A 27,749-nucleotide genomic window follows, 5' to 3' on the forward strand; every position below is an offset into this window, starting at 1 on the left:
GGCAACCTCCGAGAACTTCACCATTGAGAGTTGTTAACATAGGATAGGGTTCACCTGATTGCTCGGAATCTGACCGTGTGACTTACTGACAGTAAGCCTATTGATATATAGAGGGACATTGAAGAGGAAATGAGTGCCCCAATTGATGAGAATGGAGGAGCTGAAGCTGTTTCCGAGGATGCACATAGAGCCAATCTACAGGAGGAAGTGGATGGAAACCTCAACCAGGAAATGGATACTGTGGAGGCTGTTGAGGCCAGAGATAATGGCTTGAAGAGCAGTTATAATGGAGGTAATGGATATACTTCCAATGGAACTCGGGAGGAGGGAAAAGAGGATGACGCTGATGAGGAATGTAATCTGAATAAACAAAACAATGTGGCCACCATTGATAAGACAAACGAAGAGTCGAATTCTCACAGTGAGGTGGACAAAGAAGAGTCATCTAAAGATGGCGACATTGGAGATCAAGAGGGGTTTGAAAACTCTGAAGAGTATGAATCAGGGGAGGAAGGAGGAGAAGAAGAAGATGAAGAAGATGAAGAAGAAGAAGATGAAGAAGAAGAAGAAGATGATGAAGAAGATGAAGAAGAAGAAGAAGAAGATGATGAACCACCCATGTTGAAGTACACAAGGATCGACCAACTCCCCAAGACATTCTTCACCAAGGAGCCTGTCTCTTCAGTTCTAATCCATGAAGCATGCTTTGCATTCGGAACATCATCTGGTCTACTTCATGTTACAGACCAGAACTTCCAAACAATAGGCACTATACGAGCTCGAAGATCTCCGATTTTATCAATTCATACAGACGGTACACATGTCATTGCAGCATCCATAGATGGCACTGTTTTGATGGCAGCTCTCAACGACTTACACTCGACACTGGCTTTTGACTTGAAAACTGCTGTGTACTCTGTTGTGTTCAACAAGAACTACAAAGATACAAAATCGTTCATATATGGAACCAAGTCAGGGAAAGTTGTGATGAGTACTACGAATTGGCTGGGTACACGGGCTGAAAGAGTGATTGCCGAAGATAGCGGTCCAATCGTTAAACTTGAGATGATCAAGAGCATATTGCTTTGGATAAGTGATGATGGGATGACCTTCTATGACACAAGGACTGATAGAATCATCACGAGATTGAAAAAGACAAATACCGATACACCAGCAGAACTATGCTGGCCAAGAGTCTCATTTCCTGAGAATGGGTTGGTGCTTGTGGGATGGTATAAACATGTCTGGCTTATAAAATGCGATGATGGCTCAACGTTGGAATCCAATTTTAAGCTAAGCTCTGCTATGAGTTCTTTCAGCAGACCAGTCGTGGAGCCACATGTGGCAGTAGAATCTGAAGTTGACATAGATGAGGGCATAATCACTGGGATTGGAAGCTTAAAGGGGGATCTCGTGGTGCTTACTGTCAACGACTTGAAAGTATCTGAACCACCAGAACTTCGAATTATCAATTCTGTGACTTTAGAAGAAACGAGCACAGATGAAGTCATTTTGAAGGGATACAAGCAGCTCATTGCCAATGATTTGTTTCTGGGCGAATTTGCTGGTGCTAAGACTCAATTCTTCATTGTCTGTGCTTCTGACGGAATAGTTGCTGAACAGCTGGATCTCCAGGGTAGGTTTGACTGGTATTTACAAAGATCAAGGTACCTCAGTGCCTGGGAAATGAGTGAACATTTGATCTCAAAGGAAATGAGGTGTAATATTGGAATCAAGCAAGTTGAAAACTATCTAGAGGATGATAACTGGCAACAAGCAGCGGAGTTTCTGAGTGAAGTCCTGGAATGCTGCGACCCAGGCTCCTTTGTTATGGAGAAATGGGAGCAATGGTCTTGGATCTTTATACACAGCAAGAAGATTCAGTTCTTAGCTTCAATTCTACCAAAATCTGGCAGCAAGATTCTACCCAAAAGTATCTATAATGAGTGCCTCAAGTACTTTCTCGATAACGATGAAGATCTCTTTTTGCATTATACAATTGAGTGGGTGCCTACATTATACGATTACGTTGATATTGAACAAGATGTGGAGCAAATCTTGGAAATAAGCCCTGATTCACCAGTTATTCGCAGAGCTCTAGCCAATGTGTATATCCGGACTGATGAACCTATCAAGGCAGTACCTCATCTCATACACCTCCAAAGTCCACACACGATTGAGCTTTTAGAGAAACACCACTTATTATCCAAGTTTGTCAATGAAATCCCTGAGATCATCAAATTTACCATTGGGGAAGATGAATTTCAAAATGCACCATTGGAAGTTATTGGTGAAGATTTAACACCAATAGTCGATCTTCTTGTACAACAGAGGCATGAAATTTCACCCGACCGTCTGATTTCTCTACTTAACAGTAAAGAACTACAGATTGTCACGTTCTTTTACTTGAAGAGTATCGCTGTTGTGGATGCAATCATGTCGGAGGTTTATGAAACGGAGCTGATGGAGTTATACGCTGAACTAGTTCCAAACCAACTTCTGGCGTTTTTGAAGAAGGCACAGCATTATGACATTGATCTTGCTCTGAGTATTTGCAGTGAGAAGGAGTTGTATCCCGAGTTGGTGTTTCTACTAGGGAAAGTTGGCCAGACTTCCAAAGCGATGTACTTGATCATTGACAAACTGGACGATCCAGATATGGCAATTGAATTTGCTACTACTCATAAGCACCAGAAACTATGGGATATATTCTTAGAGCAAGGTATATCAAAGCCAAGGTTCATCAAAGCAATTCTCCAGAACACAGGAACGCTCTTCGATGTTAATATCTTGAAGAAAATACCACAGCATGTTGAAATCGAAGGACTGAAGGATTCCCTTGAGCGTATCATGCAGGATAACAGACTAGTGAGGGTAATGCACGAGGTTATTCTTTCGATAATTGAAGACGAAGGTAAGGAGAAAGCTCAAGTATTGGACGATTTGAGATGGAGAGGGAAGTACATCGAGCTGGAGAAATGGTATAAGGATATCATAGTTCTTTCCAACGGGGAGACAAAGAGTCTGGATTCATAAAATGTATTGTGCTATTTACAGGTTATAAAGTTGACCAGTCATAATGATCAACCGTCAAGAGCAAGGTCTGGGTTTTCAACACCCATTTGCTTCAACTCAGATGTAAGCTTTTGTTGTAAGATATCCTCAATGTTCTTTGTACCAAAGAGATACTGCGATAACCTATTCAACTGGAAACTGACATCCAAGATTGTCATTGTCAACACGTATATCGAATATCTAAAGAGTCTTTCAGCTCTAAGCCATACCGTTAGATGTGTGGTTGGTGCGTTAAGGTAATAACCATTCACGGCTTCCTTCGTGAAGAGGTTAACCCTATTCACGGGAGATTTATACCGTTGATTCAGGGTTTGAACCATTCTCATGGTTCTTCCCAAAAATATCAAGGGCAACGGGAACTTCTCCGTGTTTTGGAAGAACTGTTTGAAGTTATTAGACATGTACCTTTCCCTTTCATATCTTGTCATCTTTGCAAGATTCTCCTTAGTTTTATGGTATGGCTTCAACAAGGCAAATGAGCCAAACATGTCAGATTGGTCTTCACCAATACCCCAGTGAATGGCAATTCTCTTCAGTTCCTTATCATTGAGTTCGAACAAACTCTTCCACAGAGTGCAGTATTCATGTCTTAGGGACTGAGACATCTCCACGTACAAACCATGGTCAAGTAGTACCAACTGTTGCTTGCCATTGTGGAATCTTGCGAGGAGATTACCAGGATGTGGATCAGAGTGAACAAATCCCCATTGGAAGATCATCCTAGCAAATAGTTTCAAGTAGTCATGTATAATCAATGTCGTATTGAACGTCTTTGCCAGTTCTTCAATCTTGAATAACGGCTCACCATCACACCATTCGGCAACTAGGACCCTCTTCGTACATAGTTCATCGTATGTTTCAGGAACATGGACTCTGCCTTGTAGGTACGAATCACTGTTGATCAATTGACGGGTTCTTGTAGAGTTCGACAGCTCAATGGTGAAGTCCACCTCTTCCTTCAATCTCTCTGATATATAATCAGACATAAAACTGAAAGGAATCTCAAATGCATAGCTAAACACCCTCGTGAACACTCGATATGTCCACAAGTCCATATCGATCTGATTATTGATGTAGTAGTGCTGGACCTTCACGGCAACCTGATCACCGTTATGCAGTTCCGCACGGTGCACCTGGGCAATACTGGCACTTGCTATTGGTGATTTATCAAAGCTCTTGAAGGTGTCCAGGTAGGACTCACCCATTTCCTCCTTCAAGATCTTCTCCACATGGAGCCAAGAGTCCTTCTCAGCGGAGTCGTACAGCTTGTTAAATCTCTGCTGGAATGGCAGAGGTAAGATAGCTGCCTGATTAGCAATGTTCTGCCCCAGTTTAATGTATAAACCTTTGTTTTCCATCAAGAGGTTGAACAAACGTTCCGCATTTCTCTCATGGAGAGCATGTATATCCTTACTCTCTTCAAAGTTCATCTTATAGTCCAGCCCAATCAGCGACAAGACATAAAAGGCCTTTGATGTTCTTTGCAGAACACTATCCCAGTAGAGATAATCAACACCAGCAAGTACACCAACGGTGATTGAAGAGCCCAGCAGAAAGTTTCTCAGACGATGAGTCTCATGTTTGGGAGCCGACGACGTCTGGAGAGCCCGTCTAAACTGTGTGGCGATCCGTGGGCCCCCAACTCTTCGTGTGAGCAATGTTGCCGGTGTCATATCTCAGTCTATGTATCGGACTTGGAGATATAAGCCGATATACGATGATGTGCTTTGCCGTGAAATCTAATTACAAACCACTACAACCAACACAAGCAAATCGAAGGTCGAATGGATGTGTTTCGGAGCGTGATTGGCCTATAAATCTTCCTCTGAGAGTGGTTTATCGGCCTTAAACACCTTCTACGTCGGTGATGAAAGTGGTGAACAGGCCGGGTTTCGGCTTTACAGATCGGGCTCGGTGATCGGGGTTTAAACACACGCATAAGAAAAAAGGTGTGCAAAATCATCCGAAACCGGAAATACGACAAATTCAGGTGTTTCCTGTTTGGGCCATTTCGTTTTTAAGTGCAATTTTTTTTTCCATGGAATTTTCGCCAAAAAGCAGTGAAAAATTCTTTGGACATAACTCGATGAGAGAGAGAGGTCAATCATCAACAGCTGCTAGCAAAGGAAATCATGGCTGATACCCTTCACATTGTTAGACCAAACTTGCTTTTGTCAAGCACGACAACCACACCAGTCTCTGTGACTGTGCAGTCTCCAGCACTCTTCCAACTTGTTGAGTTTTCTCTGCGCTCCCAGGAGAGAATCATCGGTACGCTTGTCGGTACTCGTTCTGATGAGGATGGTGAGTTGGTTGTCAAGGACGCGTATATCGTTCCTCACACCGAGGAGGATGATATCTTAGAGATTGAGGATGCACAGAACAGAGCGTTCTTCAACTTGCACAAGAGAAGCAATCCAAAGGATGTCATTTTGGGTTGGTTCAGCACATCAGATGCCATCGACTCCTTCACGTCTCTGATCCACGATTTCTACTCAAAGACTGAACAGTATCCACCGATCCACTTGACCTTGTCCTCCGTGAGCGAACTGAACAGCGTGCCAAAGATCAACACTTATATTGCCACAACGGTGGGTGCTTCCTCATCGCTAGCCAATGCCATCAAATTGGAGAAGGAATCAAACTATATCTTCACACCAATCCCTAATAAAGTTGATTTCGGAGCACAGGAAAAGACAGTATTGAACCAAGCTGCAAAGGCTGTCTTTGGAGAGAGTGATGAAAGCGTTGCTCAATTGGAATCCAAGTCTGTTGACCTTCAAGTACTTGTTAATGCTGTTAACCAAATCGATTTACTCATCGACACCACCTTAGAATACATTGAGAAAGTAGAACAAGGATCAATTGAGGGTAATGAAGAGTTTGCCAGACTCCTCTTGAGCTCTTTGAACACAAATGTAAAGTCCTTGAACTTGGAACAGGCCTTCACTTCTCAAATCCAGGACACTTTGATGATTGAATACTTGACGTCTTCTATAAAGACTCAACTTGAGTTGTCTGCTAAGCTTGCAACTTTGGCTTAGGAAGGTTGTAATTATTATGCACCACGTTTCTTACAGAATAACGTCGTTGTAGATGTTAGTTTAAAGTAGCGTAGAAAGATATTGTCTTGTTATTTAGGTATACCTCTTTCCCTTTGAAATAGTCTTTTCGTCAAAAGAAGCGTTAAATGCAATATAAATTATTCAATCTCACGAAACAACAAGCTGAGCTCAGCTTCATTACCCATGCCACTGAGAAACTCTTCAACGTTTGCTAAAGTATCTTCACTGAAGAGACCACTCCTCGTTAGACGTAGTCCCTCACCTGCAGCTTCAGCCATCGAAAGACGTCTACGAAGCTTCGAACCACGTCTTTTACGTATCGGATTTTGAGACTGTTGTCGTGGTTGTTGTAGCTGCTGGTTCTGGAGCTGTTCTTGCTGTTGCTTCTGTTGTTCCGGGATTGATGGAGGGGCTTTCACCTTAGAACGAACAGGGGTCATGATGACCTCGTTTCGTAGTCTCTTGGACTTCAACTTTGGCCCTGATGCACTATGACTGAATCTTCTGGTGGCATTCAAATGTATATCGTCATTGACAATCCCCTTATTTCTGAATGCAGATAGAGGAACTTTGCGATTTGAAGATGTCACTTCCAGCCATTGTTGGTGGTCCAAGTGATCGTCATTCTCGTCGTCCTCCATCTCACTCATGTTTAAAAGCTCATCAAGTGTGAACTCCTCGTTGTTACTCTGTGGTGTAGTGTTTGTGCCAGCAGCAGTAATGCCAGTACCAGCAGTGGTGTGTGGTACAGCTCCTGGCTTCGGAGTGGCTGGGATTAGAGAGCGAGTCGATAAACCGTCAATGATACCAAAGGGCTTTGAGTCTGTAGACCATGTTCCTAAAGCAGGTGGCCTTGCAATTATCGATGAGGAGGATAATAATTCTTGAGCCTTTGACCCAACCTTTTTCCTTGAGGATGGTGGAGGTAACGTTGTATCTTCATCCGTCGCTTCATCATCGCTCATTGGTTCATCGTGAGAGTCATCAGAGCCTTCTCCACCACTGAAAAAATAGTTCCAGAGATAAGAGTCGTCCTCGCTATCAACGTCGTGCTGCTTCTTCTGAGTGGCATTCATTGCACCCTCAGAGGTATATAGCAATTTATCCTTGAAGACCGAGTCGTCAAAATACGGTATCGTGAATGCCTCTTCATCGTAATCATCGTCATAGTCCCCATATCCATCATCATCATCGTCATCATCATCCGAGACGTATTGAATGGCTTCAGCGTTATCCAGGGCCTCCTGCTTGTGCTTCTTGATCATATCTTCGACAACAGAGTTTCTAGGAGTTGTCTGTCCACTGAGATCAAAGTTACCATTGCTGTAATCTTGCGCTATATTCTGAGCTTCCTCCTGAAGGAGGTTGTAGTCGTCTTCGCCAGTCTCGAAGCCTGTATCGACACCATCGCTCTCTTGCTCCAGAGTTCGAAGGAGCTCATCCCTATCGATATCACCATCAGAATCGGAGTCTTCAATGTCCACCAGCCCCAAAGGTTCACCAGCTATAGGCATTTCATTAGTCTCTGGAATGACTACCCCACTAAGCTCTTCACCAACATCCTCCTCTTCTGCGTTCTCAATTTTCAACATATGACTACCGTTGTTCCAATCAAATGAGAAGTCAACATCGTGGGCAGCAGGCTTTGAAGGCGAAGGCTCCTTAAACGGCGAGCTCGACCTGTGACGCTGCAACGCCTTGGCCTTTCTCTCAGCTGTTAGTTTGACGTAGTCCTCATCGTCATCGTCCGAGGAACTCGTATCATCGTCCTCATCATCTTCACTTGATGTATTAACAACCTGACCAGCATGTGTCTTCCATAATAAATCATGTTCTTCTTGCTCTTCATCGTCACTGTCACTCTCAACAGCGTGGAATTGCCCACCGGTAGTTGCTGGCTCATCTTCCGACTCAAATTCGCTCAAGTCACTGGAATCGCTCGAATCAACGAGGCTAAACCTCTGTTTCTGTTTGGCACGCATACTCGGCGGTAGGATTGTCTTGCCTGGTGCCTTTGAAGCACGCGTGCCCTTCACAGCCACTGTATTCTTTCTAGGGGCCTTGGCCATCTCTGTCAATACTATCGGAGTAGTCTTCTTTGATCTCTCTATACGGCGCTTGTTAGTGGGCGGAGGAGGACAAAAACACTTCGCACGACGATCATCATCATCATCATCATCTCTCACTTACATATTTCCCAATCGTTAGCTTTGGCTGCTTTACACTTCAATATCCAGTCTAATATCTGTTCCAAGGAACCGTTTCCATAATCTGCCGAGCTGTTGCGGATCTCACACGAAATGATGGGGCCCTGGTCTCGTATGAACTCTTGCTGTGTTGAACAGTCTTCGCTTATCGCAGTGAACAGGAAGGTCGTCGTCGTTTTTGTCGTCTATAGCGGCTCTCCAGAGGTCTAAGTCAGGCGGTAATACCTTATAATGGCTCTATTTCCAACGGCTCTTCTTCAATTTATCACATCATAGTGTGTGTTTAGGAAGAGACAGAAAGGTAGCACAGGAAAATTTTATGCATCGCATCTCCGAGGGTGCGAAAATTGCCGCATTAGGCATAACCATAATAAACACACCGGCACTGTTGTCCTCGGATATCACAGCTTACTACGTTACACACAGTACACACAGTACACGCAATTCGGTGCTATTCTTTTTGTTTATTGGAGAGTTTCTGCTCTAAAGTGTGGCAGTTAGACGTGGCACCCCAGTGGACTTCTCATTCTGAAGAGATATTCACACTTCTCAGGCTCACTGACACCGAGAAGCTCGTGCTCATCACCGCACTCGATCTTGACAACAGCCCTTCTAACAGGGCCGTTCCAACATTTGGCACCGTTCTCGTAGTAGGCCACAACGGTGTTGTCTTTCTCGTCGAGCTCTGCTCTGTCGAAAGTGCCGATCTTGACGTTGTGTCCATTGGCCCCCTTTTGTCTGACATCACCGATGATTTCGAGCTCGTAGTCGTATTCACCAAATTTGGAGGTCTTTTTGACGTCAGCCATTGCACGGAAGATTTCATTTGGCCCATAGTTCTTGGACAGCTTTGAGTTGATGGCATCGATGGACGAGGAGGCACTTTGTGCGTACTCTTCGAATTTCTGAACAGCGTCTGCTAAATCGTCATTCTTGAAGGTTTCAATTCCGGACTTCTTCACCTGAGCTGAAGACGTTCCCAAGAATTGTTCAACTAGGAAATGGAACTTCGATCTTACCCTATCGATGAATGATCCTTCTTCAACAGATTGTAATGGGGCAGATACCTCTGGTTGCTGCTCTTCTTGGACAGGTTTGAGTGTGGACAGCTTATCTGCGATTGTGTTCAAGACAGATGATACGGAGTCGACAAACATTGCATCATCTTCAACAACTTCCTTGTTCACCAAATAGTCCTGGAATGAACCAACGGCTTCTTTAACATTTGGATCGTTGAAATTTGGGTTATAGTTCTCAATCAAGTAGTTCAAGAGCTCCTCCAGTTTGGCAATGTGTTTGTCAACTACTCCATGGTCAGTAACGGCTTCTTTCAAACTTTCCAGGATCACGGAAGAGGAGTCATTGACTTCTTTGACACCCTTACTGAAGAGTGCAATGATCTTTCTCTGAAGCTTCTTAACGTCAAGTTCAGATGGTTGGTAGTCCTTCAAGAACTCTCTGAAATCCTCAACGGTTTGCTTCACAGCGTTATCATTCAAGTTAGCGTTAAAGGTCTCATCAAGCTTGGACAGAATATCGTAGACGGTGCCCAAGTTTTGTTTCTTGGATGCAAATGCTCCCAGCTTCTTACCAACCAACAACTTCTGTTCATCAATGGTCTTTTTCAAAGCTTTGAATAGATCAGCATTCTCAGACTCGTCCCTTTCATCAATGAGCTTTTGAAATCTGCGGATTTCACCTTTATCAAAGCTCAAGAGCGATTCTTCAGTGGCCAATTGATCAGCGAGTTTAGCCTTCATTCTCTGAGCTGCTCTTATGATCTTTGCTGCCTTATCTTTACCGACCGCAATCATTTTCTCAGTAGCAATACGATCCTTCTCATACTCCTCGTGTATCTCCACACATTTGTTTGGACATTGGACGCCAGTTTTCCACTCATCAGAGCCATCACAGCACACCTCGTAATCACAAACACCATCGTTCACCAGATGACTTGGAATGTAAGAGCCAACGTGACCTTCGTTCTTACACCAGAACAGGTTGTTTTCACACGCAGACGTTCCTGGCTCGTCACTCCCGTCAGGACAGTCGCAGTAATCGTCGTTCACTTGTGACCAGTCCAGCACAATTTCTGGGTTTGAAAGACAGCTCCATTTGCCATCTTTGCTGACATACAAGTGTTGGTCCTTGGGAGCAACACCTATAACTTCTGAGTCAGCGTTGACCACCAATGGGAGGAGTGGGACAAGAACAGCTAATGGTAATCTCATAATGGGCTCTGCAACTGCACCTTATAAATCAGGGTTCTACAGTGTCTTTCACAATATCTCCGGACACAATTCGTATAGCACTGTGATATATAGCTCAGCACAACACTTCCAAGGTTGTAATTGCAACAGCGAACAACAAATCACCTCTCAAAGTGAATGTCGTTGTTGGCACACCTGGGTGTAATTTTCTGCCTCGAAATCGCCGAGTATTAATTCAATGTGCCAAACAATCTACAAATTGATGAGGTGTTCGAAACAAGATACTTGGTATACTAATGCAAAACAGCTTATACGCCCAATTGACACTCACCATTAGCTGTTGAGCACTCCGCTAGAGCTTTCAATTAGGTGTATAAACTGAGGTATTCGCAGTGTTGGTCATAACACCGATACCCTCCGGTAAAGCCGCCATCCTGCTTAGTCATAAACTCCGTCCCTTCCTCATCGCATAAATTTTTGTTTATGTTTGTGTATGTTTTGGCTCGTTGTCGAGGAAGCCATACACTTTGAAACCACCTTCTTCGGCTTGTTGGGCTAAACAGTGGACAACGCTATGAATAGCCACCCACGACTGACACCTTGGAAGAGCTCGGATGAGGTTGTATACCTGAAGGGTCTGTTTTTCCCGGCGGATAGAGAACAGATCTCGAGAGATGAGCTCTATCGTCAGTACGAGGAAGCCATATCGCTGGTGGAGATGTATTCCTCAAGAACGAGGGTCTCACATATCCTGCAGTCGACCGCACATCTGTTCTCTGCGCTGATGATGCTTGAGAGCTTTGAAGGTGGGCTGGATGATACCGTCAGACTGACGGCGTCGATGACCATCATTCGATTTGTCAATGGGCTCTTGGACCCAAATCAACAGAGTCAATTTGCAATACCTCTACACCTGCTAGCTAAGAAGATTGGCCTGCCGAGCCTGTTTGTTGAATTTAGACACAGCGCTACACACGATGCGCTACCGTCTTTGGAAATGTGTAAGACGTGTGTTGATCGGGCGATTGATTGGGTATGGGACCACTACTGGGATGGGGTCTTGTCGATCGTCGAACCTCAGGTTGAAACGGATGATCTTGAGGAATCACTCATTAAGGAGCTGAAGGACCTGTTCAAACAGTATAGGAGAATAAGGAGACAGAACATCACCAAATTGTACAAATTTGGTGATTCCACTCCTGAAGGAAAGGAATATTGGACTTGTATCGCAGGTATAAAGGACCATGCAGATATGGCTAACTTCTACAACGTTATGATTGAACGAATCGTGAGCAACAAGCTGAAATGGGAACATCTGCGAGCTCTGTTCGAACCAATGATGAACCATTTCATCCATCTTAAGGGATGGGATTTCCCTCTTGGGTTGATCGATTCAATGCTCTCAAAGAACTACGAATATTCTAAATTCCGTGGTATTGATGATACCGAGAGAGCATACCTCAATGACCAGGAGTTCAAATGCGCACAGAAATGGATAAGATGGTTGGCTATCGAACAGATAGATCGCTATGATGATGTCTTGATTTCAAAAATGATTGACACACTGGGGAAGACTAACCACGAGTTGAACGTTGAACTTCTTGAGAAACTACAGTCGAGGTTCAGCGCAGATCCTGTAATCAAGGACAAGATCCAGGCAAAGCTCACATTGATTCAAAGGCTTTCAACAGACACCAAAACCAAGAGGATGAACAATCTCGAAGATATAATGTCCGATCTTGAAAGCCTAAAGAAGCGAGCAAAAGTGACGCCTACGCTTCATATCAAGAGTTTTGAATCGCACCCTAATTGGACACCCAAACCGTTTGGAGTTATATAGACATCTACATATATTAATTGGAGGATGGAACCTTTTTATTTTGGACTGTATATATATATAAACCAATGTAATTGAAACTCTTTGTCAACCCAATGACAAACATGTCACTACAGACACTCAAAATTGAAACTGTCGTCAAACACAGTGTTAATCAGACATCCTAGGAAGGTCTATGGGCGGTCACCGGCTTACATAGAAGGGTTCTAAGCGTAAGCTACCGAGGAAACTGCGAATGTTAAGGTTATTTTCATCACTTTAACACGGTGTAGAGACAGCTCCAATCTTGAGATTGCACTTGTAGATTCCAGTCTGGCAGAGATTGGAAACATAGAGTTCAAAACATTGATGTACTTTGGCCTCAAAATACAAACTAGATCTTCTCTCTATACAGAAACACAGGTTAGTATACAGAAAAACACTGCAAATAGCAAAGTCCACTAAAGAAACCACCAAAGCCTTCCCTCCAAAGGAAAGAAAAGAAAAGGCAACAGATCAGAAATGTTTGGTTACTGGCAAGTAAAAAGTCAAAGAGATCCCCAACTAGTAACCGTAGTTAAGAGTTGTATGGGAAACAAGTGACGTGTTAGAACCCCATGTCGTCATGGTCGAAATCGGACTGGGAAAGAAGGAAACAACGTTATCATCATATGAGCGAAGACTTCAGTGGACACATCTAAAGCTGAGAGCTTGGTGTAAAATACGTACAGTTCTTCAAAGTTTCCTCCAACCTCCATTGGAGTGGGTTTCTCACTGGGAAGAGAGCATTGGAAGGGAGAAGAAATCGATGGAGAATGAAAAATTTTCTTCGTTTAAATAGCGAAAAGCGCTGAATGCGCAAAAATGCGCTGAACGCGCAAAGGCGAATGGGAAGGAGTTATTTGCCCGTAAGAATGCATGACAGAAATGTTAGGGCTAACTTCATTTACTCGTAGAAGCGTAATAACATAGAAGCATCAACCTGGTCAGTTGATTGACATTGGAGCATGAGTGTAAACAGAGGTATAATCGTTGATAGAGAGCTATCGTCAAGGAAGCACAAAGGTGTAAATTCGACGGAACTAGCAGAGAAGATCGTTAGGGAGCGTGTATTTGATTCTCTCTATTGGAAGTTGAACTGCTTCAATGTCAATGCTGCCACGATACTGAACCGATGTGTAGAGCTCCGATGCGTTGGCTCATTTGAACAGTCCGGAAGACCTTTCCCATTCTTATGCCTATTTGTGAAGCTGATCCAGATGTTACCACCGAGTGAGATTATAGAGTTCTACTTACAGCAGCACGAGTTCAAATACCTGAAAGTGCTGGCATTGCTCTACGTAAGAATAGTGGAGAGGGATCAGGACACACTGAGACAGCACCTGAGTGACTATAGAAAGATTATTCTCTTTGAGAACGGGGCGTGGTCATTGACCACGGTGGATGTCATTGTGGACAGACTACTGACGGAGGACTTCTTCATAGGGCTAACGCTGCCCTTCATGGGCGCGAGTGAATGACGACAACATGTAAACATGGCTCTTGAATTTCATGACATTAGTAATACATATATATGTAGCTCTCTAGAGAGCCCTTCTAACCCTTTTGGCACCCCCATGAGACGTCGCATCATTAGTGTCGAGTCTTCTCTTCTTCTTCTTCACCTGCGTTACATTATCCTGTAGCAGCAAATCGAGATTCAGGGAGTCCGGCAATATGACGTTTCTCACGTTACTGCCTCTGATGTTGATGAAATCTACCACTATCGGGTCCCTATGTCTCAGCGTCATCTTCACCTTCTTCAGAGTGATATTCATCGTTGGCGCTACCATCACAACAGTGCCCTGTACCACTGTACCGTCTTTCAGCTCAACCTGTACCGTCTCGTTGGTGAGCTTCATAAGAAATCTAACCAGTTTCATCTTTGTTATGTGTTATCCTAGTGCTTCTGAGCTACCCGCCACCCGTTGTTTTGCCTTAAACCAGCTTGTTTTGCCTTGCGCTTCCAGTGGTATTTGAACTTTTTGCACAAAAACCGACTAACCAAAACCGAAAAAGAAGGAAAAAACAAAAACAAACAGTTTCGCGCTTATTTCCCTTTACGGAAGAGGGCTCTTCCCCTATGAGGCGATGTCCAATTCCTTTTCTCATCACAGGCTCTTTTCCCTTCCTTTGCTACTAAAATTTCACCTTGAAAGCGCACAGACGTAAACATTGAACGGCAAAGATGTCCACAATCAGTGTTAAATCGCGTTCTAAATCAATCAAGTCCGCGGAGTACGAGGGCGTCAATACGTATGACCAGTTTCTCAGCCTAATTGCCAAAGCCAACAAGACCAATGTCAACAGAATCCGTATCACCACGTTGGACAAGAAGCCAATCACCTCCACCAGTGACTTGTTATCACAGAGCGAAGTCTCTGTGAAGGACCTTGGTCCGCAGATTGGATGGAGAACAGTGTATATCATCGAGTACTTGGGCCCATTGCTACTGCACATCCTGTCTTATAAGTACTTTGGAGAGCCAAAGAAGTACAACTTGCTGTGGAAGATGCAGGTGTTCCACTACGCTAAGCGTGAGTTTGAGAATGTCTTTGTCCATAGATTTTCGAGCTCTACCATGCCATTGTTCAACCTGTTCAAGAACTCGGGCTATTATTGGTTGCTGGGTTCTTCGTTGTCGCTGATGTACAACGATTGGGGTAACTTCACAGTGCCAGGCTGGGCTCCATCTGCAACCACTATCCAATGGTTGTTCATCGCATGGTGCGTGTGCCAATTCTTCAACGGTGTCAGCCACGTCCAATTGCGTTTGCTTGGTGACAAGTCCATCAGAATGGGTAAGGGTAGACAGCCACCACAAGGTGGTTTCTTTGAGATCTTTGTCAGTCCAAACTATACCTTTGAAATCTATGGCTGGGCTCTGGTGTTCTTGATGAACCCAAATGTCTTCTCCTTGTCGTTCCTCATTGTCGGTGCAACACAGATGTACTTTTGGGCACAGGCCAAGAACAAGAAGTACAACACCCACAAGTCATTCATCATTCCATTTTTGTTCTGATTCATTCAGTTTTAGCTGACTCTACAGAGGGAATGTGTGGGAGAGTGGGAGAGTGGGAGCGAGAAGCACTAAAAATGACACTGCCATATTACATATAACGTTCCACCAAATCGCAAGCATGAGAAGGAGAAGTGTGTCATCGTAATGGACATCTCCTCTGCGCACATAGCAAGCACAAAAGGGATGCATCATCGACTATGTTGTGTACACAGCACATAAATTAGCAAACTAAACCATATGACTTCGTTTAACTTCCATCACTTGTATATGTGTAGTCGTCTATAGCACATATCCTGCGACAACGTCAGCACAGTTGAACACGGTGCAGTGAGCTGGTCAATTAGGCTTTAACCTTGGAATCAGACGTGCTGGGAGTTGTTGTCAATGTCCTACATCTGATGAGTGAGTGCGCGTGTCCCTCCCACGCGTATGCCATGGCAATCAGCTCGATATGACACATTCAACGCTACAACTCAGTTCTAGATCACCATCTTTTCTTTTTCTCCGTTTCTTTTCCGTCGTGTACCTGAACGGAGAGTGTGGCAGAGGGTTTGCAGTGCCATAGGAAGCGACCTACACGACCATCGCTGGTATCAGAGAGGAATCATGTCGCCAACTTCCCGTCCCGACGATCAGACAAACAAAAACGACACAGCAGCTATGTCGTTTTTTTTTTTCTTACTTTTTTGCGCAAAATCAGTTTTAAAGTTCTGGTTTGCGTCAATTGAAAGGAAAAGCGGTCCAGGCTGAAAACGGCAGGGACGAAAGGTGCAATTTTGCGACACAAGAACAACCCATCCGAAACGGGCAAACAGCGAAGCGAAGCGAGGCAGCAAGATGGGGGAAAAGGGAGGGTTCAGGAAAATGGCGCAGTTGCCAACCAGTCGCCTGGGACTGCAGGGGGGGCAAAAATCGTTCGCAAATTATCCCAAAAGGGAAACAATTGCTAAAACCTACGCCAAAAATTACGTAACCGGACTAAACACAGGGACTGACGTAATTGTGCTTTGCAAACATATAGGCTTGTCTGACCGTCCAACCCATCGGCTCCACCTATAAAAGGGGCCCCCTGGTAGCACCAGGCTGCTTATCGGATCACTGTAGCTGTGTTAGCACAATACTCCAGATAGTTTTTAGTTGTTCAATTATACCGCTGATTGACTATATTTCTGTGTATTTGGATAGAGATGCCATCATCACCAGCAGTGAACGCTACAAAAGCCAATGAGGATACGCCTGCGAAGACGTCTTCTCCATCAATTCCGAAGACAAACTCCATGTCGTACCTCAACAACGACGGCATCGACGAGCTGAAGCCGCTGACCAGAAAACAACGTGTGTCGTCGCTGTCGTTATCGGACCAGTGGTCTGGCTCCATGACCCGCTTGAACGGGTCTGCAAAGGGCTCCGGACTGGACTTGACACAATTGTCGTCAGGAATCGCTCCGCTCACGTCGAGAAGATCGAATACGCAGCTCTCGAGAGGCGGTTCCATCCGCCATAAGAGAACGGTGATCGATCACGAGCGTATCGCGTCCTATGCATTTGCTTTCGACATTGACGGTGTCATTGTCAGGGGACCGGAGACGATTCCGGAAGCCAAGGAGGCCCTCAAGCTCCTCAACGGTGCAAACAAGTACCACATCAAGGTGCCCTACATCTTTGTGACGAATGGTGGTGGAAGATCAGAGTCTGCCCGTTGTAAGGAGCTCTCTGATCGCCTGGGAATCACTGTCACGGAGGATCAAGTGATCCAAGGCCACACGCCAATGAAGGACCTGGTTGACGTTTACGACACTGTTCTCGTTGTGGGCGGTGTTGGCGACGCGTGTCGTAAAGTGGCTGAGGGATACGGCTTCAAACAGGTTGTGACTCCGCTGGATATCATGAAGTGGAATCCTTCAGTGACACCATACCACACATTGACGGAAGAAGAGCTCAAAGTAGCCAAGGATTACGACTTCTCCAAGATCAAGATCGACGCCATTCTCGTGTTTGCTGACTCTAGAAACTGGGCAGCTGATCAACAGATCATCTTGGAGTTGTTACTGTCCAAGAACGGTGTCATGGGTACCGTTTCTGAAACCTATGACGAAGGTCCAGGAATCTACTTTGCACACTCTGATTTCGTCTGGGCAACTGATTATGGACTGTCCAGATACGGTATGGGTGCATTGCAAGTTTCTATTGCTGCGCTCTATAGAGAACATACCGGCCAGGAGCTTCAGGTGACTAGATTCGGTAAACCTCAACGTGGTACTTTTAGATATGCAAACAAAGTGCTCACACACTGGAGAAAGGATGTATTAGAGGAGCACGTTGAGAAAACCAGTGTATCACCAAAACCTGTCTTCTCAGACTCAGAGAGTGACGATGAGACAAGCGATGACGAGCCATTGACTGTGCAGAAACTCTCACAACTGACTCTGGACTTACCTCCAGCTTCCACAGTGTACTTTGTTGGTGATACCCCAGAATCAGATATCAGATTCGCCAACTCCCATGACACATCCTGGTATTCGATTCTCGTCAAAACTGGTGTTTACCAAGATGGTACAGAGCCTCGTTATAAACCAAAGCACACGTGTGAAAACGTGTTGGAGGCTGTAAAGTTTGCCATTGAGAGAGAACACCAGAAGGAGTTGAGTGAATGGAATGACGGTGCTATCGATGTGCCAGTTGTTCTTGATGAGACTGAAGTGGTGACGACTGGCACTAAAGATGTGCTATCGAATGAACAGCTGATTGCAAATGCTAAGACGGCCTAAACGAATGTACATAAGAGTTATATTACGCACGTCACGATCTATCTCATCCACTACGTTCTTTTATTAGAAACATTTCTTTGATTTACACAGCACAACCCTTTTAAAGTATAGACTTGATGTTTTATTCCACTATACGCTCTATGTAGGACACCATCATAGTTTACCCATCTCATCAATGGAGTAGTCCAAGATGAAACTCTGCTCGATAAGATCGTCAACCCTGGTGTAATGTCTTTCGTTATATGGGACGATGGCATCAATGAATTGCATTAGTCCAGGAATCTCTACGAGCTTGTCGACATCGAAGCTCTGGAGAATTGCTCTTATCAACTTTTGAGCCACCGAGAAGTATCTAGCATTGACGTTCCATGTTCTGATTCTCTTGAACAATAACAAGATCTGATCGTTGTTAAGGGTCTTGATGACACTGTCCAATTCTTCACCAAGGATGAATTCATCAGACGAGTTTTGTGCAATGGAGTTCTTAATCACGGTGTATAGTCTCATCGGTTGATCTAAGGTCAACGCCAGCAGGAATGCGTTACCCCATTCACCTTGGTTCATGTAGTTTTGTAAGCTTTGCTCTTGTTCAACTTTCAATTTAGCTGCCTCTTCTTCTTCTTTATTGACCTCTTCCGTGTTATCAACCCAGAATTGGAACACACCATCAGCATCAGCAGTGACGAACTCATCACCGTTGTTTTTAGTGACAAGGGCCCAGATTCTGTTTGCATGTTGGTCAAACGTCTTGAGACATTCAGCACTACTTGAGTCCCAAATCTTGATCAAACCATCGGCACCTGTCGAGATTAGTTGCTTCTCCTGATTGAGATAGGCAACTCTTTGCACAGCATTGGTATGGCCTTCAAATGTTCTCATACATGTGAAGTCCTGTAAGTTCCACAGTTTGATTGTTTTATCACCAGAAGCAGTAGCCAAAGTTTTGTCGTATACTGAAAACGTGATGTCCCACAAACCTCTCTTATGGCCCTTCAGCACGCCGATGGTTTCACCAGTATCCAAATCCCAAACCTTTCCAGTCTTATCATACGATGCTGTAGCGAAAAACTCATCGTTTGGACTGATGTCCAATGCGTTGATATCCTTATCATGAGCACGTCTGGTATATTCTGAAGTTTTGATAACAATTGGGAGCTGGTCACCACTTTTAACCTTTGGTATATTCCACTTCTTAACAGTGAGATCAGCAGATGCAGTGAGAACAAATCTTGGTTGAGTACCGTTCTCATGAGTTCTTGGAAGAGCAATTGCAGATACGGAAACGGAATGACCTCTCAGTATGGCAAAGATTTCGAACTCCTCTTGCTCTTCGTTGAAACGCCAAAGACGTGCATCATTATCCTTACCAGCTGTGGCAATCCATCTGCCATCCTTTGTAGAATCCAGAGAGTTCAACATATCAGTATGTCCTTCGAGTATTTTCACCTCCAATGGAGTGTTGATAGGATCAAAGATTCTCAACCCTGGAGAGTTGGTTGCAAGGGCCAGGTATTGGCCATGAGGACCAACATAACGCATATCTGCGATGGTACCGTGGTTACCTGCAATGATACGTGATACTTCGATTTCTGTATCTTCCTCAATGAGTGTTGTGTTGATTTCGAAAAAGGTTTCATCAGATAAGACCAGGAGTAATCTATCATCGTCTGTTGAAAGAACACCAACAATGACAAGCTCTTCGATCGGCTGTTTCGTTTGGGCGTAAATCTTACCAGTGGAGAGTCTCCACACTTTGAATACTGCATCTCCACCAGCAGTGTATATGAGGTCATGATCGAGGAAGTCTACTGCAAGGATCTGCTGTTGAGTGGAGATGGTCTTCTTCAACTTCCAATACTTGGTATCCCAAACCATGAGGACGTCGTCCCTTCCTCCGGTGACGAGAAATTGATCCTCGGAGCCACCAAATGCGAAGGATCTAACAGCATTGGTGTGTTCTGTCAGTGTGGCGATGGCCTTCCGCTTTGCCAAATCCCAAACCTTCACCATACCAGTGGTATCACCGGAGACCAGTTTCCACTTATTCGAGTTGAGTTCGCCGTGGAACTTCAGACCTGAGATAACGGAGCCATGACCTTTCAGAGAGTGCGTAACGAAGCCATTATCAATGTCAAACACTATCACGGCACCATCTGAACCTCCAAATGCAAAAAGCGTACTCGTCGGATCAGCAGCACATACGTAAGAAGGCGAAGGAAGCTTGTGTGTCTTGGTGAACTTCGAGTCCGCCAGGTTGAATATACGCAGCTGTTGACTCTGTGAGACTATGGCAAGATACTTGCCATCCGGTGTCAGCTGTAGACACGTGACAACTTCTCCATCACCCTCCAGCTTGTGTAGTGTCTCACTTGTTTCAAGGTTGGTGATGACAACGTCTTCTCTAACTGGTGTTGCGAGGATTGAGCCATCTTCAGAGAGCGTCGCGGTCGCATCACTGAAATAGAACGGTGCAAGCTCAGTGTTGGTGTACGTAGTCTTCAAGCTCATCGTCTAAATACTATGGAAGAACAGCCAAAGAAGGAGAAGGAGAGAGAGAAATGTTGTTCATCTATGGGCTTTTCGAGAGCAGAGGGCCATGGAAAAATTTAAACATCGGTACGCGCCACAGCGATGAGATACCTAATTGGGAAATTGCCGTATTGGGTAATTAGGCGTCTTTTTAAAAACAACAGGCCCTTTATGGCATGGAATTGGTGATATTCATGTCAATTGGATGTGTATATACAGTGCTATGATAGCACAAGAGGCGTTGTGGCTTGTGGTTCTTGTTGTCGCCGATGGACTTGCTCACTGTGAGATTAAGGCGCAGTGCCTTGCCTTCTTTACGCTATTTACAGACGAGGCATCTCAGGGACTGAACATCAGAACTTCTCATCGCTATCCACAGTTGACGTTCTCACGTTGTTCTTGTTCAGTTCCCAACACTTTTTGAACTCTTCCATCTTGGCTCGATGCGTTAGTAGGTGCCGAGTGCTGTGGGTTCTAACGGCTCCGTATACATACCTCTTTAGTGCATTTCCTCCAGTCACCAGTGTCCGCGTGGCACAGCGTAAGCTTCAGGTTCTCAGCTATCATTACGACGTTAGTGGTCCCAGCATGGCATATTTGAAGCGTCAGTCAGCACTCACCAGCGCACCCGGTATTGTTGATTCTCTTGTCCCTGTAGGAACGTTAGCGCGTGTTCTTCAAGAACGAGGACCACAGGTACTCACCACTCATCGGGTTCATCGTCATCAACCTCCTCCTCCTCAACGGTGTCGGGCGTTTGCTCTCTTGTAGACTCGTTGACCATCGCTACCGGCTGCAAAGATACCTCTGTCTGTGTGTATATCGCCCTCGGATATGTCCTTCGTGTCTGCCTACGACGTTGGTGTGTATGGCATGGCACCGGTATACGAGTTCAAATCCCACACGCTACACCAAAAAGACCACATAACGGCCGCAACAGGAAATACACCAGAATAGGCAACATTCGCGACACCCGCACCGCACAGCGCAACAAATCCTCGAAGGACACCGCGTTCGTTCGCTCGTCCGTCCAAGGAGAGCAAAACAGACGAATTTCCACCTCAGCGTTTCTCCTTCGAAGCAGATCGGCAACAACCAAAAACAACACAAACTACACACACCGAAAGGGACAAAGTGCTACTTTAGCGTATCCATCGGTGAACATTCAGGCTTCTGTTATCACACTCGGCTATTCATTGAAACAGGTCTTGTGTAATTGTTGGTAATTGAACCGTATCTTCTTCTCCGTACTGATCAGTTTGTCTGGCGATTTTCTCCCCCTTCGTCTCTGTGTTTTCAATCTCGAGGAGATCGTGAACCGCTGTCATCAACAGACAACGGCGAGAGTAAACAAACCAAACAGCGCCACGAACAGGGCAACGAACACGGCGCTTCGATCCATTTCTGCCGCTACACACACCTTCACACGTTTGCCTTCGACTATCAGCACAAGGGCTTGATACAGGAAGACTCAAGATGGTGAAGTTGAACGAGATCAACACGACTGCGACCTTTGCCTGGTCCAACGCTGCCATCCCGGTGTTGGCGACTGGTTCGGCGGCTGGTGTCATTGACGATGATTTTTCGTCCACGTCGTCGTTGCAGTTCTACTCACTGTATGATAAGACGCCGATTTTGTCAGTGGATGCCGATGCCAAGTTCTACGACCTGGATTGGTCAAAGAACAACACGCTGTTGGCGGGTGCGCTTGAGAACGGCACCATCCAGTTCTGGAACACTGACAAGTTGAAATCGGGGTCTGCAAAGGCCGTGGGTAAAGGTATCAAGCACACGGGCTCGGTCAAGACTTTGCAATTCAACCCGCTCCAGCACAATGTGCTGGTATCCGGTGGTTCCAACGGCGAGATCTTCCTCTGGGATACAAACAAGTTGGAGCACCTGTCGCCATTTGGCCCTGGTAACCCGATGACTCCAATGGACACCATCACTTCGGTTGCATGGAATCATGCGGTAAGCCATATTTTTGGTGCTGCCGGCAGTGCAGGTTACACTTCCATTTGGGACTTGAAGTCTAAGAAGGAAGTGTTGCATTTGACGTATACTTCCCCAACAGGTACTAGGGCTTCTCTATCCACTGTTCAATGGCACCCATCTCAAAGTACGAAGCTGATTACTGCTTCAGAATCAGATGGAGCACCAGTGATTTTAACATGGGACTTGAGAAACTCGAACGCTCCTGAGACCATTCTTACAGGTCATTCAAAGGGTGTGCTTTCCTTAGATTGGAATGCCCAAGACCCAAGCTTCCTGTTATCGTGTGGTAAGGATAACACCACCATGCTTTGGAATCCACTGACCGGTGATAAGTTAGCTGAGTACCCAACAACTGCAAACTGGGCATTTAAGACAAGATTTGCACCAGCTGCACCAGATGTGTTTGCCACATCTAGTTTCGATAAGAAGGTTATTATCCAGACCCTTCAGGACACTTCACCACCGGTTAGTACAAGAATCTCCACAGTCAAGGATAGCGACTTCTGGAATGAAATCTCCACGACCGATACTCAACAGCCAAAGTACTTCGTAAAGCAGGCACCAGGTTGGTATGGATGTCACTCATCTGTTTCCTTTGGATTCGGTGCAAAGCTCGTTACCGTCTCGAAGACAGGAGATAAGACATCTGAAATTAAGATCTCTAAAGTTAAATTACCTGGGTCTACGAAGAACGAGAACCTTGAAAAGGCATTAGAAACTGGTGACTTCAAGCCAATCATTGAGTCTCGTTTAGCAAGCTCTTTTGACGATATCAACAAAGCTGACTGGGAGTTGCTTGAGAAATTAGCAGGAGGCGATATCTATGAGAAGTTCATCGCATTGGAGATTTCTGATGGAGATGAAGTCGAGAAGGATACTGCATCCTCTGGCGAAGATTTCTATGATAACGTAAAGGCCCCAAAGAAATTCGCTCCATCTGGAGAGTTGAAGTTCTCTGGAATAGACTCAGCCTTGACTAATGCATTACTCACCAAGAACTTTGAAAAGGCTGTTGATTTATTGTTGAAGGAGGGAAACCTTACGGAGGCATTGGTTATTGCTTTGAGTGGTCCGGAATCTTTGCAGAAAAAAGTATCAGATTACTACTTCTCTGAGAATGGAGACAAGAGTCCACTCTCGCGTTTGTTGTACAATGTATCGTCTGCGGATGTGACCGACCTTGTTGAGAATGGTGACCTCTCCAACTGGAGAGAGATTGGTACTGCAATCAAGACATACTCAGCGAATGATGCAGTGTACAAAACACAGTTTACCAGATTGGGTGACAGAATGTTGCAAAACAAGGACCGTAACGATGCGATTTTGAACTATGTTAATGCTTCTGCTTTGAACAAGGTTGCTGATGTTTGGAATTTGGAACTCAAGGAATTGGAAAAGAAGATATTAACCCAGAAGAACACATCTTCTTATGACGCTCACTTCGAGTCCCTTACCGAATTTATCGAAAAGTTCAGTGCATATAGAGCAACATTGAACTTGGATGCACCAGTGTCTGAAGGCTCATCGTCTCTCTCAACTCTTTTGGAGTATATCGATATCATTTCCACTAGTGGCCAGTTCGAATTGGCCTCAAAGATTCTCTCATTGGTGTCGTCAGATCTACCAGCTGTGAAGTTGGAGCAGGCTCGTATCCAAAAGGCTACTTCTACGCCAACAAAGACAGCTGCTAGACAAACCACCGCTACGAGAGCAGGCAACCGTTATGGATCTATTGCTCAGGGATACTCTCTTTCCCAGGCCACTGGTATGAATAACACCATTAGTGGTTCATCTGGTATCCCTCCAAATGTTGCTACTTCTTCTGTTGGTCAAACTTCTCAACAAAGGGGACGTTCTGTTGTTAATCCATACGCCACATCTGGTGCACCAGCTGCGCCAGTTGCAGCTGTCCCTCCACCTGCCCCAATTGCTTCAGCAACTCCTTCCTATGGCTTACAGCCTCCTGCACCAGGTCTAGCATCTGCTGGTCACTCTCCATACTCGACGGTAGTGAACCCGGCTCTACCAGTGAATGCAGGTGTACCATCATATGGTGCTCCAACTAATCCATACATGCCATCTGCAACTACACCTGTTCCAACACCTACACAAGCACCTCCACCGCCAAAGAACGCCAGAAAAGTCGAGACTGATGGCTGGAATGACTTGCCAGTCCATTTCCACAAACAACACCCAGTTCGCCGTCCTGCCCCAGTTCGCCGTCCTGCCCCAGTCGCTGCTGCTTCTGCTGCTGTGCCTTCCGGCTCAAGCTCTAATGGTACAAACTCACCAATGAGCCGTACGACATCTTACACCAATGCCCAGGCTCTTCCGCCACCACCAAGATCTATGTCGAGACCTAAACCACCTGCAGAGCCAACACCAGTTCACTCAAATCATTTACACACCAGTCGTTATGCGCCAGCTTCTCCAAAGCCAAACGTCCCTTCTTTGTCTAGTCCGCCTCATTCGGCCGCTGTTTTATCAGGTCCACCAAAGAATCCATACGCTCCTTCTGCTGCCCCTGTTGCTCCAGTGTCGAATCCATATGCACCAACCAATGGTGGTATAAACCCACCTAATCCATATGGTGCGCCTCAGGTTGGCGGTGTCTTCAACAATGCTGCTTCTGCAAGTCATCCTCCACACCACAACCAGTATGGTGCTCCTCCGACAACCAATGCGTATGCACCACCATCAACCTACGGAACTCCAGCTGTGGCAACTAGTCATAATGCCTACGGTGTGCCTCCAACTGCTGGTCCACCACCTAGGTCATTTGGTGCTCCTCCAAAGTCCGGCCCTTCAGCGGCCAAAGAACCAGTTGCTGAACCAGCACCAGAACCTGTCAAGGAGAGATATCCTGTCGGTGATCGTTCGCACATTCCTCCGGAGCAGAAGAGAATCTATGAAACCTTGGAACGTGTTCTGCAAGACGTCAACGCAGCTGGGCTTCCAGATAGATTCAGTAAGCAGGTTGCAGACACTGAGAAACGTTTGAACATCTTGTTTGATCATTTGAACAACCAGGAACTTCTCACTCCACCAACAATTGAACTTTTGGGTCAATTGTGTGATAGACTTAATGAAAAGGATGCTAAGAGTGCCGCTGATCTACACCTACAAATTGTGACCCACCACCCAGATGAAGGTGGTCATTGGGCCGTTGGTGTCAAGAAACTTATCTCTTTTTCAGATGCTGCTTGGAACTAAGAACGAGGCGACAGAGGAAGAGAAGAAAAAAAGTTTGTTTTCTTAGTTGTGAATTGAACCATCAGTTTTACATTTATCAATAAATTTGTTGTGTTTTCTAAATCGATGATGTTTACCTAAGTGCTGGAATCAATATATTATTATACAGTATGTCACTTATTATTACACCATTCTTATCGATATTTCCCCGAAAAGTTCCTGTTGCTTAACTTTGATTCTGTCATTAGTTGACAGGACTAAGAGTTCAAAGAACACCCTTGTTGCCTCATTCTTTGGCGTTGTAGATAGAGGTTCATGTGATAGAGCATCCTTCTCCAGAACGTCAGTAAATGTTGTTTCCTTCTCAGACTTCATCAGCTCAACAAGATGATTTTCAACCTTTGATGTGGATTCAGTAACACCGGAGTTGAAACCCGTGACATTTTGCTCTTCTTCTGGCTGCTGGTCCAAGTGGTCACCAAGGTCCTCTTCTAATGGTTGATTATCTGGTAACATATCATCCTGTTGAAAGTCAAAGTCTATATCTGCATCTTGAAAGAATTGTTGTTGGTCGTCAGCACTGTCATTTTCCTTATCGCTTTGTAGCTCTGGAGGTTCTAACATCAACGGTGACGAGGGTTGTGTCTTTTGACGCTTGTTTGTAGCTATCGTCAAGAAACGCTCAGCTATAGTATCGTTGAAGAACGTCTCATTTAATAAAGCCTCCACAGCTGATTTCTTCAACGAAAGATCCAGTGGTTGCTGTGTCTCGTCATCGATAACAATGCCTGTAGTGTCATTGAAGGAACGGATATTCAATTCGATCTCCTTATCAGTTACAATCTTCTTCCCAAGTGGTTGCTCTCTGGCCTTACGTTTTCTTCTTGGTTGAGACTGCGTAGTTGTTGTTTCATCACGTTCATTCTCCAAGTCGTCTATAGTTTCCAGAGGCTGGTCAAAATTACCGAGATCTCCCAGGGAAGAGTTTCCCAGAGTTGACAGATTGGCATCATCGGTAGCTCTTCCATGCTCGATACTTGTATCGTCATGACCTTGGTCTAAATCAAAATCCAGGCCACCTCCATAATCAAAATCAATCTCTGGAGGGTAATCTTCTCTCTGATGAACATCGTTATCCTCGCCCTGGTCCAGGTCAAAGTTCAAGTCGATGTCTAGTCCATCGTCATGCTCCAAGACATCGATATCATCATCGAATTTATTTCTAGGCATTTCAATACTCTCATCAAGCTCCAATGAGTTCTGATTCTGAGTATCAAAGAACGCAGAAGGTTTCATGCTGTTATTCATCGTAGGGTCATCGTCAAAGGTCAAGGGCTCTTGGTAAAGCAAATCTGCCTGTGTCACGGTATCCTGTAAAACAATTTGATTCATAGAAGGGATGATTGTAGCATTGATTGGGAGCGTCACAGCATTGGAGCTCGATCTGAACGCACTCTTCAGCTTCAAAAGCGCATCAGACACGTCATCCAGCAAGTACTTTGCCTTTCTCGAATAGATTCTCACAACACCATATAACAGCTGGCCAGACAGTCTCAACGTCAGTGCCTCAGTGGTATCCGCATTGGATTCCGTGGCCTTCACGATTGCTTCGGCTGACTGCGTGATATTGGACTGGAGAAACTGCTGCTTGTTCAGCTTACGCTCCAAATTAGCAGCTAACCAGACCTGTGCGAGAGGCCCTTCTCTGGTGAGCAGCGATTCTTGTAGCATTATACACCGTTACGGGATGAATTATAGCAAGTTGGTGTTCTCCTTGTTGTTGTTGCAGTATACAAAGGTGGAAAAACTGCGGCCTTGGGGATTAATAATA

General features: G+C 45.1%; 14 protein-coding genes across 14 annotated transcripts; 7 read left to right on the forward strand and 7 right to left on the reverse strand.

Annotated features, from left to right (window-relative positions):
* Window positions 1-44: 44 nt before the first annotated feature.
* VPS41 (Vps41p) lies at window positions 45-3,109 on the forward strand. The gene is given in 2 exon segments (XM_020214501.1): window positions 45-518; window positions 534-3,109. The coding sequence occupies 2 exon segments, from the start codon at window positions 130-132 to the stop codon at window positions 3,034-3,036; spliced, it is 2,892 nt and encodes a 963-aa protein (XP_020071713.1). The 5' UTR covers window positions 45-129; the 3' UTR covers window positions 3,037-3,109.
* Window positions 3,010-4,909, reverse strand: CYBJADRAFT_166466 (ABC1 kinase family protein). The gene has a single exon (XM_020214502.1). The coding sequence runs from the start codon at window positions 4,746-4,748 to the stop codon at window positions 3,084-3,086; it is 1,665 nt and encodes a 554-aa protein (XP_020071714.1). The 5' UTR covers window positions 4,749-4,909; the 3' UTR covers window positions 3,010-3,083.
* Window positions 4,910-5,132: 223 nt separating this feature from the next.
* On the forward strand, window positions 5,133-6,157 carry CYBJADRAFT_166467 (uncharacterized protein). The gene has a single exon (XM_020214503.1). The coding sequence runs from the start codon at window positions 5,208-5,210 to the stop codon at window positions 6,117-6,119; it is 912 nt and encodes a 303-aa protein (XP_020071715.1). The 5' UTR covers window positions 5,133-5,207; the 3' UTR covers window positions 6,120-6,157.
* A 10-nt stretch (window positions 6,158-6,167) lies between these two features.
* On the reverse strand, window positions 6,168-8,595 carry IFH1 (Ifh1p). Its single transcript, XM_020217075.1, has 2 exons — window positions 8,331-8,595; window positions 6,168-8,247 (listed from the first exon to the last, which is right to left on the reverse strand). The coding sequence occupies exon 2, from the start codon at window positions 8,207-8,209 to the stop codon at window positions 6,278-6,280; it is 1,932 nt and encodes a 643-aa protein (XP_020071716.1). The 5' UTR covers window positions 8,210-8,247; window positions 8,331-8,595; the 3' UTR covers window positions 6,168-6,277.
* Window positions 8,596-8,774: 179 nt separating this feature from the next.
* GTB1 (Gtb1p) lies at window positions 8,775-10,877 on the reverse strand. The gene has a single exon (XM_020214504.1). The coding sequence runs from the start codon at window positions 10,576-10,578 to the stop codon at window positions 8,845-8,847; it is 1,734 nt and encodes a 577-aa protein (XP_020071717.1). The 5' UTR covers window positions 10,579-10,877; the 3' UTR covers window positions 8,775-8,844.
* Window positions 10,878-11,028: 151 nt separating this feature from the next.
* Window positions 11,029-12,428, forward strand: LAS1 (rRNA-processing protein LAS1). Its single transcript, XM_020214505.1, has one exon. It carries the CDS (start codon window positions 11,132-11,134, stop codon window positions 12,395-12,397), a length of 1,266 nt encoding a protein of 421 aa, XP_020071718.1. The 5' UTR covers window positions 11,029-11,131; the 3' UTR covers window positions 12,398-12,428.
* Window positions 12,429-13,355: 927 nt separating this feature from the next.
* Window positions 13,356-13,935, forward strand: CYBJADRAFT_166472 (PRP38 family protein). Its single transcript, XM_020214506.1, has one exon. It carries the CDS (start codon window positions 13,381-13,383, stop codon window positions 13,891-13,893), a length of 513 nt encoding a protein of 170 aa, XP_020071719.1. The 5' UTR covers window positions 13,356-13,380; the 3' UTR covers window positions 13,894-13,935.
* On the reverse strand, window positions 13,676-14,509 carry CYBJADRAFT_166473 (mRNA splicing protein SMD1). The gene has a single exon (XM_020214507.1). The coding sequence runs from the start codon at window positions 14,293-14,295 to the stop codon at window positions 13,957-13,959; it is 339 nt and encodes a 112-aa protein (XP_020071720.1). The 5' UTR covers window positions 14,296-14,509; the 3' UTR covers window positions 13,676-13,956.
* A 277-nt stretch (window positions 14,510-14,786) lies between these two features.
* TSC13 (trans-2-enoyl-CoA reductase (NADPH) TSC13) lies at window positions 14,787-15,434 on the forward strand (the record flags this gene model as incomplete). Its single annotated transcript, XM_020212134.2, has 1 exon — window positions 14,787-15,434. A coding segment is annotated over one exon (648 nt), but the record flags the coding sequence as incomplete, so codon positions are not given.
* A 1,338-nt stretch (window positions 15,435-16,772) lies between these two features.
* On the forward strand, window positions 16,773-18,208 carry CYBJADRAFT_166474 (HAD-superfamily hydrolase). Its single transcript, XM_020214508.1, has one exon. It carries the CDS (start codon window positions 16,811-16,813, stop codon window positions 18,200-18,202), a length of 1,392 nt encoding a protein of 463 aa, XP_020071722.1. The 5' UTR covers window positions 16,773-16,810; the 3' UTR covers window positions 18,203-18,208.
* A 147-nt stretch (window positions 18,209-18,355) lies between these two features.
* Window positions 18,356-20,710, reverse strand: UTP13 (U3 snoRNA-associated protein UTP13; the record flags this gene model as incomplete). The annotated part of the gene is made up of 1 exon (XM_020212584.1): window positions 18,356-20,710. The coding sequence occupies one exon, from the start codon at window positions 20,708-20,710 to the stop codon at window positions 18,356-18,358; it is 2,355 nt and encodes a 784-aa protein (XP_020071723.1).
* Window positions 20,711-21,084: 374 nt separating this feature from the next.
* Window positions 21,085-21,515, reverse strand: COA4 (Coa4p; the record flags this gene model as incomplete). The annotated part of the gene is made up of 4 exons (XM_020216249.1): window positions 21,085-21,165; window positions 21,227-21,291; window positions 21,352-21,383; window positions 21,436-21,515. The coding sequence occupies 4 exons, from the start codon at window positions 21,513-21,515 to the stop codon at window positions 21,085-21,087; spliced, it is 258 nt and encodes an 85-aa protein (XP_020071724.1).
* A 371-nt stretch (window positions 21,516-21,886) lies between these two features.
* SEC31 (Sec31p) lies at window positions 21,887-26,412 on the forward strand. Its single transcript, XM_020214509.1, is given in 2 exon segments — window positions 21,887-24,930; window positions 24,949-26,412. The coding sequence occupies 2 exon segments, from the start codon at window positions 22,208-22,210 to the stop codon at window positions 25,937-25,939; spliced, it is 3,714 nt and encodes a 1,237-aa protein (XP_020071725.1). The 5' UTR covers window positions 21,887-22,207; the 3' UTR covers window positions 25,940-26,412.
* On the reverse strand, window positions 25,915-27,692 carry MCD1 (kleisin alpha). Its single transcript, XM_020217807.1, has one exon. It carries the CDS (start codon window positions 27,647-27,649, stop codon window positions 26,102-26,104), a length of 1,548 nt encoding a protein of 515 aa, XP_020071726.1. The 5' UTR covers window positions 27,650-27,692; the 3' UTR covers window positions 25,915-26,101.
* Window positions 27,693-27,749: the final 57 nt, after the last annotated feature.

This window comes from Cyberlindnera jadinii (genome assembly GCF_001661405.1).
Source record: "Cyberlindnera jadinii NRRL Y-1542 unplaced genomic scaffold CYBJAscaffold_3, whole genome shotgun sequence".
NCBI classification, from domain to species: Eukaryota; Fungi; Ascomycota; class Saccharomycetes; order Phaffomycetales; family Wickerhamomycetaceae; genus Williopsis; species Williopsis jadinii.

Bases quoted from the DNA above. Each gene is read 5' to 3' on its own strand.
- CYBJADRAFT_166472 (XM_020214506.1), top strand. From the start codon at position 13,381: ATGAGTGTAAACAGAGGTATAATCGTTGATAGAGAGCTATCGTCAAGG.
- CYBJADRAFT_166467 (XM_020214503.1), top strand. From the start codon at position 5,208: ATGGCTGATACCCTTCACATTGTTAGACCAAACTTGCTTTTGTCAAGC.
- CYBJADRAFT_166474 (XM_020214508.1), top strand. From the start codon at position 16,811: ATGACCCGCTTGAACGGGTCTGCAAAGGGCTCCGGACTGGACTTGACA.
- CYBJADRAFT_166466 (XM_020214502.1), bottom strand. From the start codon at position 4,748: ATGACACCGGCAACATTGCTCACACGAAGAGTTGGGGGCCCACGGATC.
- CYBJADRAFT_166473 (XM_020214507.1), bottom strand. From the start codon at position 14,295: ATGAAACTGGTTAGATTTCTTATGAAGCTCACCAACGAGACGGTACAG.
- VPS41 (XM_020214501.1), top strand. From the start codon at position 130: ATGAGTGCCCCAATTGATGAGAATGGAGGAGCTGAAGCTGTTTCCGAG.
- LAS1 (XM_020214505.1), top strand. From the start codon at position 11,132: ATGAATAGCCACCCACGACTGACACCTTGGAAGAGCTCGGATGAGGTT.
- IFH1 (XM_020217075.1), bottom strand. From the start codon at position 8,209: ATGGCCAAGGCCCCTAGAAAGAATACAGTGGCTGTGAAGGGCACGCGT.
- MCD1 (XM_020217807.1), bottom strand. From the start codon at position 27,649: ATGCTACAAGAATCGCTGCTCACCAGAGAAGGGCCTCTCGCACAGGTC.
- SEC31 (XM_020214509.1), top strand. From the start codon at position 22,208: ATGGTGAAGTTGAACGAGATCAACACGACTGCGACCTTTGCCTGGTCC.
- GTB1 (XM_020214504.1), bottom strand. From the start codon at position 10,578: ATGAGATTACCATTAGCTGTTCTTGTCCCACTCCTCCCATTGGTGGTC.